The sequence below is a fragment of the Buteo buteo genome, chromosome 14 (genome assembly GCF_964188355.1).
Source record: "Buteo buteo chromosome 14, bButBut1.hap1.1, whole genome shotgun sequence".
NCBI lineage: Eukaryota > Metazoa > Chordata > Aves > Accipitriformes > Accipitridae > Buteo > Buteo buteo.
Genome location: NC_134184.1, coordinates 30,567,151 through 30,579,554, shown reverse-complemented (window position 1 = coordinate 30,579,554; position 12,404 = coordinate 30,567,151). Strand labels below are relative to the sequence as shown.

General features: G+C 45.9%; 1 protein-coding gene across 1 annotated transcript; it reads right to left on the bottom strand.

The window, feature by feature from the left end:
- Window positions 1-6,768: 6,768 nt before the first annotated feature.
- Window positions 6,769-7,740, bottom strand: CBY2 (chibby family member 2). Its single transcript, XM_075045839.1, has one exon. It carries the CDS (start codon window positions 7,738-7,740, stop codon window positions 6,769-6,771), a length of 972 nt encoding a protein of 323 aa, XP_074901940.1.
- Between the last annotated feature and the right edge of the window lie 4,664 nt (window positions 7,741-12,404).

Here is a 12,404-nt window from a genome sequence, read left to right as displayed (position 1 = left end):
TGGCCTGATGGGGTGGGATAACCTCCCTTTTCTAATCTGGCTGCACCTATGGCAGCTGGGGGATGTGGGAGGTGATCAAAGCCCCACGGTCCTCTACTCATGGCCCTACACCCACACCGCCGGAGGTCCAGCTGAAGATGAAAGCCTAAGATAGCGGAAAAAAAATGTACAGTCAAAACAGACTTGCTGCATACCAATAGCTGGGGAGAGCCCGTAATGCCACTGATATTCTTCAGCTGTATCTACAGTCCCCACGACCTCTCGCTTTCCATGGAAAATTGGACAGGAATGAGGACGCGGCTTGTGATATGTGATACCTGGAGAACCACTGAGCTGCCCCAGATTTGCAAACACGTTTAAATTGAGCAGTAAACCATTCTTGAAACCCGGTGCCAGACTCTGCTTTTATTTGCTCTGGTAAAAAGGTTTCAGTGCGGCATTAACGCGCACTGGTTTTACTGGGAATTAGGCTGTCAGCTTTAGCATGGCATACAGTATTTTGTTGTACCAACAATTAGGTATTTACAGGCATACAATTTTATGCCTAAGGCTAGCTTCCGCCAAGCAGTAAGGGTTTGCACATATGGTGCAGATTTCCTGTAAACAAGGAGCCTCGGTGGAATAGCAGAGCACTGGAAGGTTGCATTCAAGTCTGACAGTACCTTGAAGAATTGCGATTTCTCCCTTGCTCGTTCCATCTTGATGGCGCGCAACAATGCGCTACCTCTAACCATTCCCTACCGTGTGTCCCAAAGAAAATAACTTTTCCATTCTCTTTATGGAATTAAATTAGTGCTGTTACAATTCTTCCTTTAGGATGTTAAAGAATATATGAAGAACCTGTTTCTCATCTCCAGCTGACAGAGACACACAGTTTTATACTTCCAGTATAAGTGAAATCTGCTCCAATACCCTACCTGCTTCTTTGTCGAGTGCTCTTTTGCAGCGGCCCTGAAATCTCTGATTATTTAAAATAGTTAAAAATAGCTATGGGTTAAGAGCACTCGAACCTTTTTGTACTCTTCCAAGAGTAATTTAGAAAACCTGTCAGGGTTCATCATTCTGTTCCTGATCAGTCTAATCTTTTAAAATGTGGGCGGTGGAGTACCAGCGAGACCAAGGGAAGATGACTACTCACAAGTAAGCTGCTGAAATAAAAAGATAATAAGCCAGGGCTTGGGCATCATTCAGTAATGACCTTCATCAGCTGAAATGTTTTTTTATTTTAAGTGAATTAATGAGATATAATTATTAGTGATCTCTGAGACAGTGATCAGAGAAAGCATTTTGCATGATGCAAACAGTACAACCACAAATGGAAGTGCTGTCTGTCTCAAACAATCAGACAAGGTCCCTTTTGTAATAATAAATGTTATCACTTTCCCTGCTTCTTAAAATGTGCTTCGCACTTTATACTTTGATGTCCTCATGCCACCACCCCGTCACTATTTATGGTACAGTCACATCTGTCATAGCAGTGGAGGTTTTGAAAATGTTTTACCTGACTTTTAACAGATGGATGTTAATGGGATATTTATTTACAGAATAAAATTAAATTGAAGCTGAATCTTAATGTACAATTTACATAATCAGCTTTGTTCTGAGCTGGTGAGCTGTTTTTACCAGCACTTGGGACCCTTCAGTCACAGCTGCATCAAAGAAACAGCCACTGAGAGTGGAGATTAAACAATTTCCTAAAGCTAGAAGTCTTGATGAGAATCTATTATTCCACATTAGAATCCCATAATTTCTCCAGACACTGCCATAAGATCAAAGATGTATGTTAGAGCTTTGGCATAGCCCACGATCAAAAGGAAGATGTTAAATTTGCATTTAGAAAACATTTCTGTCAATTATATTTTTCTGAAAAATTGAAAGTTCTGCTATTTTACTTTCTGCAGCCCAAATAACAACAAAACCTATTAACCCAGAGGCATAGAAAGGCTGAAAAGCTAAAACGCATATGTTTACAATGAGTTTGGTGAGATTTGGTTGCGCTATTTGTGCAGTCTAACGACGATCCTCCGTCCTGCCGAAGCTCGGCTCAGCTGGAGTTTTGCCACGGGCATCAAGGAGCGCAGGACCGAACACGACCATGGCTCAGGACCAGGCTTTTCCCACTTAACTTTGGCCACTCCAGGCTTTCCACAGCCGGCAGGGAAAGACCTGCACCCCTGGAGATGGGCTCATCCCCTCTTGGCACGGAAGGTCTCTCTGTCTCTCTCCATCAGCTGCAGAAGCCACCTCAGGTGGCCATGGGTCTCAATTACTGCTTTCATTTCAGTGCCTCCACCTTGGTGGGATGAATACCGATTTGGAAACCATGGCAGCGTTTTGAAGCTGTCTGCCTTAAAACCAGCGAATGGCCTCTTGTGGGCAACAATTTCTTCTTGCAGCTTAGCCGAAGAATTGCTCCTCCACCTTCTTTGCACCCCACTTCACGAATATGGTGAGTAGTCTGCATTCAAATGTGAACGTCAAAAAAAAGAAGAGGACTAGCCCCCTTTCAGCACAAAGGTTGAGTGAATGACTTCCACTGTTTCCTGCATTTAAAAGTATACACATAGCTAATTCTGTGCTGATGTGCTGAACTGGGACCGACACTGGGAAGATCAGACCAGGCTGCTGAGAACCCCAACAAACAGCCTGCACCACCACGGAGAGCATGGGGTTTGGCCAGTGCCACAGCTTCTGAAGCACATCCCCAACTTCATGAAATCATAAGCAACACTCTGGGAAAACTGTCTTCAGCAGTGAACAGGAGCAAGCCAGGACTCAAGGAAGCTCAAAACACCCTGAAAAAAATTCCTAAATTGTAATCTAGGGATGGGAGGATGTGGTGGGGCTGCTAAGACAAGCACAAAAGGCCAGGGTGGGTGTTATACGAAGACAGTAGAAAACCAGCTGTGTCAGACTGCCTAATAAGAAACGAGAACAGGAAAGTCAGCATTTGCACAGAGCCCAGCTACAGGCAATAATCCAATTTACAGGGAAGCAAGAGGCTGATGGCGACCTTGCCAAAAAAAACAGCTTTCCAAAAATAGTACTGACAAATGAGTAGTGTAAAAATAAGGAGCTAATCAGCAACAATAAGAAGGAGGGAGACAGAAAGTTTGTCTCTCTGCAAAAGGTAAATTGTGCAGCATAAGAATGACATCCATCCGTTTCAAACCAGAATAGCTCTCAGTTTCCAGGGACTTATAAATCAGTGAACAGGCTAGGAAAAAAAAATCAAGATTACTCCATTTCTTCCCAAACCTGCCTCAATGTTATGATAATTAATGAGTTGTTCCTGTAAATACCTACTGCTGCATTTTTTCCTCTATTTGTACTTTAAGTAGGCTGCAACAGCTGTGGACCCAGCTCTCCCCACCAGCACCCACCCTGGATGGAGACCTGTAGGATGCTGTGACGGCCCCACTGAAGTGGTTAATGCCACTCACTGGGGGCATGGAGCAAATCAGAGCATGGCAGTGCTAGGGCTGTCCCCGTGCCGTCCTGTGACGCTCTGCAGGCAACTCAGCCGAGTCTCACCATCCATGCTCTTGACGTTGAGTAACAGATCGAGCAGTACCCATGTAGACCGAGCAATACTCATGATCGCTTGCTTTTCTCCCATCATTCAGAAGGGATCCTCCACCACTGTCACCAACACTGTCTGGTTTGTAACCAGATAAATGCAGATTGGAGATTTGGTACTTTCTGGGATTTTGAGAGTTTGCTTATAACACAATCCTCTGCAAGATTAGGTGCTGGGCTGTCGTTGTGGGCATTGATATCTCAGCACGTGACAGACTTGAGAAACCTCTGAGGCAGGAGACAATTCAACTTCTCTCTGAGAGATGCCAAAAAACGTACACCAGGTATAGACCTTTTATAACCAGGAAGATCAAAGATCCAAAGCAGCGATCAAAGTGCAAAGGGCTCACAAGACCTAATTCCCTCCAGGAACATTGCTAGCATTTGGGAGAATGAGCGTTTTCCCCTGAGGATCCTACATGTGTTCCTGACGGTTAGGCTCTGCCCAAACTAACTCAATTTTATTCACAAAGTAATAATTTCCCCTCCTAATGGAGAGATCGGAGTCAGCTGCTTAATGGAGGCATCTCACAGAAAGCAAAGCCAGGGACTGGGACGGGCAATGCCACTTCACCACCTGGTGAAGCACCTTCTCCACTCAGGACTGCCATACTCAGAGAGCAGGATAAGTCCCCTCTAACTCAGAGAGCTCCAAACTGAACATCTAAGTTGGAGCTAATTGCCCCCAAAGCAATTACGGAGGCAACAGAGAGAAGCAGGTGACTCCAGCTGTTGACTCAGACCATCCTAAAATGGTTGTCCAAGAGAGGTCAGAGAAATCACAGCCTGAGGGTGCCCGTTTCTTCCTACAGGCTAGAAAGGAAGCCCAAGGTGACTAGCATGGGGCTGAGGTATTTATCTATATATAGTTGTAATCCTGGCATTAAGCAGGAGCAACTTGCTGGCTGCACATCCTTCTATTAATGGCCATTGCTCCAGGCTCTCTTCTTCTCGCCTGGTCCTTACACACACAGCCCTCCGTTCCCCTGCATCGCTGAGAGCCAGCCCCTTACCTTCAACCGTGAGAGAAGATTTGCCTCAGCTCCTTGAAGCCCTAACAGCAGAAGAAAATGCCCCTTACTCCAAGCCTCTGAAGTAAACAGTCATCGCTGGTATTTGACCTGGTGGTGTCTGAGTGAAATACAAGGTGAAAGATAATTCATCCTTTAGGTAATTTGGTGCCAAATCACTTAGAGACCTATAAACTAGAGTGACAAGCTGCTGCTTAGGTCCTGTTGCAAAGAGGGAAACCTCACGATAACCTTCCCTTTGCTTTACAATAATGCTTCTACAATTGCTCTGCAGAAGTCTCCTTGCGCCTGTCTTGTTAGATTACCTAAAGACTCTCCCGTATTCTGCCTGAAAGATTGCGACAAATTGCACTGCACCAGAGATGTCCAAGGCAGAGAGGAAAATGCATTTCCAGACACTCTGGCCACACAACTGAGACCAGACTTTTTAAACATGAGCGTATCAACAGGCTCTCCTTCTCCTGCAGGTCACTTGAGGCTGGTGTGTCTGTTCATAGCGTGAGCAGATATACAGCCAAGCACCAGCTTAAGCCGTGGAACGGCCACCAAAATGCTGCTTTTGGCAACCTACGGAGCAGCTGAAAACCCGCCTTACCTGGCTATTCAAGAAATCAAGAGGGACCTCAGTGCTCTGTGCAGGAGATGTGGCCCTGCTGCCTGCTCCGTTCGCTCTTGTGGCCCCACCACGATGCCTGGGAGAAGTTATCCTCCCTCATCCATCAGCACTTGGTAGCAGAAGGCTGTGAGTGTGCCCTCGGACTACGAGCTGGGACCCACATTTCTCACCGTAGCCTTCTCGTCCGCCCCTGCCAGGCTACGATTGCACGCGACGGTTCAGCGATGGTCCAGAAACAGGCAGTTCTCCCCCAAAATAATGACCCCACAGCCTCAGCACCCACGTGAATGCTACTGAACGTCGCAGCATGCTGACCCCAACCCAGTCTTCAGCAGGTGACGGTAAGTTACTGTGGTACGTGCGGTCCTGCTTTCGCGTCTCCGAGTCCAATGGAAGATTTCAGAAAGACAGCTCAGACTCACGAAGCTGCCCGGGGGGCTTCTGCTGCGCAGGGGAAGAGCATCGCCCTTTCCCTTGCCCTGGGTACCACTAGAAATATCAATGCTCCTCCAGGAGAGAGAGCTGTTAGCCCCGTAACTACACGTGACTCTTCGCAGACAAAGACACGCTTAATTCCTGGCCACAAAGAAGAGCTGGTCCAAAAAGACCACCAAAGTCTACAGGAATTTTGCTTTAGCAGCGAGCTATAAATAAGACACTAAGCAGTCTTTCCTATACGCACTGCATCCTAAAAGTGCCATTTATCAGCAAATAATAATCTCACTTGAAATCAGTAGGGTTATTCAAGTATACAAAAACAAGGCAATTTGAGAAGAATTAGGCTTAATTAAGGTACAAAACAATGAGGGTAATTTACAAATAACCAAGGCAGAAGGGGACATGCTGTTCTGGTGGGCGATGTTTGCTTTAGGGTTCTGTTATGCTCCGAGAAAAGAGATAGATTCTCTTCTGAGGAAGAGCTTTAAACGAGGGAAAAAGACAACAATTCAAATGGGAATGTGGGACTTGGAAAACGACACAGCAAGAATGTATACATATGGCACATACAGTGTGTTTTTCTGTGTCCCGTTATCTTTCATGGGCCTGTCTGATCTGGGAGGCTACATTTTCCATGATCCACTCCTTACCATGTGTGAAAGGGAAGGCTGGTGCGTGGCAGAAGCCATTAAACTTGGCCAGACATAAGAAGGAAAGGGACCACCGGGGATGCAAATTCAGCTTACAGTTGGGGTCCTCATTTTCAGGAGGCACCCATCCCTCTGAAAAACACGGCCAACATAAGGTACCTCAGATTAAGTGTGGAAAGCATGAATTATCTTTTGAGAATCTAGGCCTTATTATCAGAAACTTTGAAAAAAAAAAAAAGCTGAAAAAAGTGTTTTCCTGACACTAGGCAAATTCATGACAGTCACCCACACTATGTAATCAGAAGGTGAAATATATCTAAATAATGTAAGAAAGTTTCAGAATGACACAATGTTCCCCAGGTGTCTTCAGGCTCTACTGGGATTTTATTAGGTTCCCTGAAACAAGGAGAGAAGCTTTCCAGGGAATTGAACGAGCAGGTCTTAGCACCAAGCTTCACATCTCTCCAAGCTGATGCGCAGATGCCTGCTTCTGTCCTGCTGCTTCGTACACTGGGGAAGTGATGGCGATGAGCTCCTTTTCCAACATTTCCATTTGAGCCGTAATGTCTGACACGGTGTTTTTAATGGCATTCAGCTGCACCTTCATTTTGTTGTAATCTTCTTGGAAGGCTCTGTTCACATCGTAGAGAACGTGACAGCCCTGTTTCTCCCCAAGGAGATGGTTCACTTTCAGGAAGACGTGGAGGAGTTCATATAAATCTTGGAGAGCCCAGAGGATTTCATACTCGCTCTGCGTGCTTTGGGCAGGCTTGATCTTACTCTGGGTTGGAGTGGTGCTCTTCTCTTTAGCTTCATGTTCCCCCCGGGGGGCTGAGCCAGGGTTACCTTCTTCCACAACTGCGACGGTGTCAGCATCCTTCTGGAGATCTGAGCTGGCATCCTTGCTCTCTTCATGGACTGTGGTGGCTTGTTGGTCTTTCCAGATGATGGGGATTGTTTCATTCTCCTGCTGGAAATCCTCTAAGACTCTATTCTTTTCCTGGACCGCCCGGAGAGCTTTGTTGCCTGGGCTGACCTGAAAGCATTTGTTCCTCTCTTGGAAGAACAGGAACGGCTTGTTTTCCTTCTGGAGGCTTTGCTGAATGGCATCAGTGTAAATAACCTGGACAGTCTGTGACTGGAGACATTGCAGAGCCCTGTTTTCTTCCCAGAGCCTCCTGTTTTCAAGCTGGAGGACTTGGTTTTCCTCCCAGAGCGCTCTGTTCTCCTCCCAGATGCTCCACTCATTCTGTACCTTCTTGCTGAAGACTTTCCGGTGGGATGTGAAGGATGGCTGGCAGTAGATCTCATTCACCCATTTACCATCCACAAACACCTCATCCCTCAGTTTTATCCGTGGGGTGATATATTCTATCTCAGGATCTGTACACTGCATGCTCTGGTTCATCAGATCAAAAACAGACATGGCCTTTCTTTTGAGGAGGACTGGGTGAAAAAGACTTCTTCCAGGAGTTCTGCAAGAGGCCACTGTCCACTGGCAAGGAGCAGGAGACACAGGGGAGCTGGAGAAGCTTGATTAGGACTGCAAGGACAGGGAACACAAATGCGCAGAGTTACTGCCAAAATTCAAGGTCAGAATTAAAGTACGTTGGACGAGAGGAAAAAGCAAATAAGTCAGTTCCCATAGTCGACCGTGTTGCCCCTTTGGCTCTGAAAGGTAAGGAATACACTAGAAATATAGTTTATAAAAGCTGAGAAAATTGGCATTGGTAGATAAAGCAGCTCTATGGCAGCACCACAAGCTTTGGTATAAAACCCTGGGCTCTCCTTTTATCTCTCTACCTCATTTTGACAGACATGAAAGGGAGTAAAATGTAAGAATATCTTGCGCCTCAGAATAACCTGTTCCCAAATGACTGACAGATAAATGAATTAAAAGTTGTTATGGGGCTGAAACCAACTTTTCAAAATAAAACATTTTTAAAGGATCACAGTGAAAAACTGGCCTTGAGAGAAGCTTTTTGTGTTGATGCCCAGTAGCCTCTGTTAACAGGACACCACAAAACTGCAGTGGCAGTTGTGCTTTTTGATCTTAAAACCCACAGAACTGTGAAGAGGAAAAGCACCAAGTGATACAATATGCACAGATAATTAAAACTCCAAACCCCAGCCCTGGGACATGGGGACCAGGAGAGCTCTGTTGGTCTTTGCATGTTTTTCTGACAAGTTCCCATCACCATGGTCCAGAAACTGTCACAACCCATAGATAATTCTCCATCTTTCCTTCTCATTCCTCCCATCACTCTTGTCTTTATACCCTTTGATAGCTCCATTATTTTTCTTGCTTTCTAGCCTTGCGATAGTGATTGCTCATCTCTTTCCTACAGTCCATCTGCCTCTTTTTCACATCATCAGAAAACCCATCTCTTTAAAATCCACACTGCACCCCTTACCTCCAATGCTTCTCATTTCAGTCACAGAAACCTCAGACTTAATCTGATCAGCACTCTTCCCTCCTTCCCTCTGCCTGAAATGCTGGGGCTTAAATCACCTTCTAGTCATGAGTAAACCTGGGCAAATGGAGGTTTTCAGTCTTTTTACAAGAGAAAATAAAAAAAAAAAAAACCACCACACAAAAATGTGTTTTGTGCCAGAGAATATCTTGTTTTCTGCCGCTTTCACCAAAATTAAATTTGTGTGATTTTTATGATGAAGTCATTTGAACTGAGGTTGAACTATTTTTTATAGCCAAATTGTTGGAATTCTTAGGGTTTCTGCGCAGTGTTTCTAGCAGCACAAACGTGCTATTTTCCAGCTAAAAAAAAAAAGTTGGTTGTCAAATTTCACCCAGGTCTACCCCTCTCCCCTGCTGAGATCCCCCAGCTGCCCTCCTGTCCCTTGGCAAACCCAGGTCTGCCTTTCTGTTGGTAAGGAGAGTTTTACCTTTATGAATTTTGCCGCTGTGTCTCTGGCCCCAGCATTAGGCACGAGCTCCTCGTACCCTCCAGCTCTGCACCCCCTGCCCTATTCTCGCCCTCTCCTTTCCAAATCCTGCTGCTCCCTGCTTTCCCTGCCATCTCCACTGCCTCTCTGGGCTGCTCCAGGTTGCTTCTGAGAGCCAATATCCATAGATGCTTCCTTCACCCCCCTCCCAAGCTTGCCCAAAAGCTCAGAGAATTATTGGTCGCGTTTAAAATCCAAAATCCCTTCATGCAGGAGAGGGAAACCGCAATATATGTCTGTTTGCAGTAGCACTTGATTTTACTGCAATAGGGTCTCCATCTGACTTTCAGGGTTGTCTTCCACATCACCAGCTGGTTTATCTCACGTCAGACCTGTGTTTTCGTAATATCGTTCCTCTGCTAAAAGGGATTTCCCCCAAAATTCCCAGTTTTGGAGGGTTTTGTTTCCACTTATGCCATGTTCAGAGCCGTGTACCGCTCCCTCCCTTGCACCCTCTCCCCCCGCCGCCTTTCCGACCCATCCCGTTCCCTCGGGTTGCCCAGTCCCGTTGTTTCCACCAACAGCCCCAAGCTGGGAGGTAAATCAGCCACAGGGGGACCGGACCCCTAAATATCCCGAGGAGAAGGAGAAAACATCCAGCATCGTAAGCCCAGACCCACCTGCCACTGCATATCATGGGCAAGCAGCTAGAGTCCTTAAAAGTCACTTAGGCTTAAAGTGTTTAGACGGCATGTTTTCGGGATAAATGTATAATATATACGGCATTGAAGGACGTTATCCTGGGGACAGTTAAACTTGACAGCAGCTCTGTCAGCTCCTTTGCACTGCGGGGGAGACGTCAACCCAGACCTCAGAGAGATGCTTCAAGTTCTCCCACCTCCCGTATCGTTTTCCCCCCCATCTCTGAACTAAATAATCCCAGGAAATGCTGGGTGAGCGGCAGGGGGAAGCCACGCGAAATCGAGCCGGGCTGGATGGTTTAGCAGCGCTAAATTAAACGCCTGGCACGTGCCTACCTGCTCAGCGGGGCCGGTGGTCTTCCCTCTCCCCGTGCCGCTGCCAAGCAGCCCAGTTTGAGGGTCTGGCTGCTGCTGGGGTGTCCGGGGGGGGGACAGGAGGGACCGATTGTGATGCCAGAACTGGCAGGGACACGGCCCCTGGGAGCTGGGAGCTCCTGAGCACCTTCCGTGCACAACCCACTTCTGTGCTCCTTCCCCGCTGGCCTCCCGGGACTGCCTTTGATTTTTCCCAGCATGGCGCTTTTGGGTTATTTCTCATGGAAATGATCTTTGGGGTAGCTCAGCTCTCATGCCCTTTCCTGATCCCAGACTTCCTGATCTGCCTTTGATGCTCATAACTGAGAGAAGTTCGGGTGGATTCTTTCTCCATCACACCCTCTTAAAACAAATTTTGTCTTTATTCCGAACCTTCCAACTATGTTTGCTGCTGAACTGATACTGATATGTTCAAAAATCACTTCCTGGGATGCGCTATGAGACCTGAAGTTATTTTCCAAGGACAAAATGGGTTTGGAGTTTTTCTCTGACTGTAAGTTTAAGAGCAGACTGTCACTGAACCCTATTAAGAAGAAAATAGAATACGCAGGGCACTCATGCATTGCAAGTTTCAATATTATTTGTAGCAGCTATTCCCACTTCCATGTCTTTACATTTCTAATGATCTCATTCTCTTTCTTATTTGCTACATCTTTCAGATGTGGAATTTTTTTTTCTAATCAGGGTTCTTGAATAATAAATACAGCACTTAATTTATTTTCCAGTGAAAATTACCGACTTGACATCAGTCTCAAGGTGACTGTTATTGCTTTTAGGAAGTTGGAGGTACCATTCTGCTTTGGTGTTCAATGATAAAGTCAGGTATAAAATTCTCTGTAATTTCTCCCTTACTTATATTTAATCTTAGACAACAAAAAACATCACAGGTTACTATGGTAACTCCCCAGGGAGCATTCTCCTTTATTCGAGCTCCAGGATCCTGCACAGGAAAGCAGGAAAATGTCCTCAAAAGAGAAAGGAAAAGATTTTATCATGGGGTGCTTGTGCTTGGCCTGCCATCAGATGGGAATTTAAGGGTGCTCCCCAGGTGCAGCCAGTTTTCGGGAGAGGTGACTGAAATGGCCGATCCGAACTTCTGAAGAACTGAGGCTGTGGACCACTGAATCAGACCTCTGATGAACATTTTAAGGTCTAAGAGCTGACTGGAAACTGAGTTAATAGAGACAAGTGCAGCATAGCACTGATCGGCAGACAAAGCCTACTTAATCCAGAGCCGCTGAGAACTAAGCAGTATACCTTCGCCTTTTTTTTATGCAATATTTTTCTTAAACTTGGATAAAGTTCTTCCAGCTAGTCATTTATTTGCTGAAAATTATGACTTCAAATACCAATATATTTGGATCAAATTTAGTGAATATCATCAGATGTGTGTACACATCCGTCAGAATTGGAAATGCTGCAACAGCTCACTGCAGAATTTTTTATAGCAGCTACAATGATTCCTGAGCTGGACTCTCAAAAGGACGGAGATGTCATTCACAAGATTACAAAGGCAGAAATAATGCTGAGTGTGTTCCCCTTCCTGCCAAGAGGCAAGTAACCCCTGCTCTGGAAGAAGGGTTTGAACTAACTTCCCAACTGAGTGCTTTGTCCACAGCTTCAGACTATTCAATTTCTCCAGGTGAAGCTGTTTCACTATACAAAGAATTAAATATTAATTGGAACCTAAGCCATATTCCCCATCCTACCTGCACACCTCTACACCAGGCTGTTCAGCTGACCTTGCTGTCCTTCTTGGAGATTATCTTCTTCTGGAAAGGATCCAGTGGGAGAGAGTGGATGATCACACACACCCACGCTCATATAATATTCTCCAGTTTGGAAACTCAGCTCCATGCTGGGCTGCAAGAGGTCACCATCCAGTGATGGGCTGGCAGTAGGGGTGGGAGTGCGAGATCTGAACTGCTGCCATGAAGATCTTGCAGGAAGGACCCTAGAGACCCCATCCCAGCCTCCTTCCCACTGGGAATGGTGGTGTGTACCTACAGTCAAGTTCAGCCCTTTCCTCTGCTTTTGGGTTTAGAAGACCTGTTAAAGTGCCTGCAGTCAAAATAATAGAGGGGTTTTTTTTAGTAAAAGCATAATGTTT

Excerpts from the sequence above, each read along its gene's own strand:
- CBY2 (XM_075045839.1), bottom strand. The coding sequence starts at position 7,740 with ATGTCTGTTTTTGATCTGATGAACCAGAGCATGCAGTGTACAGATCCT.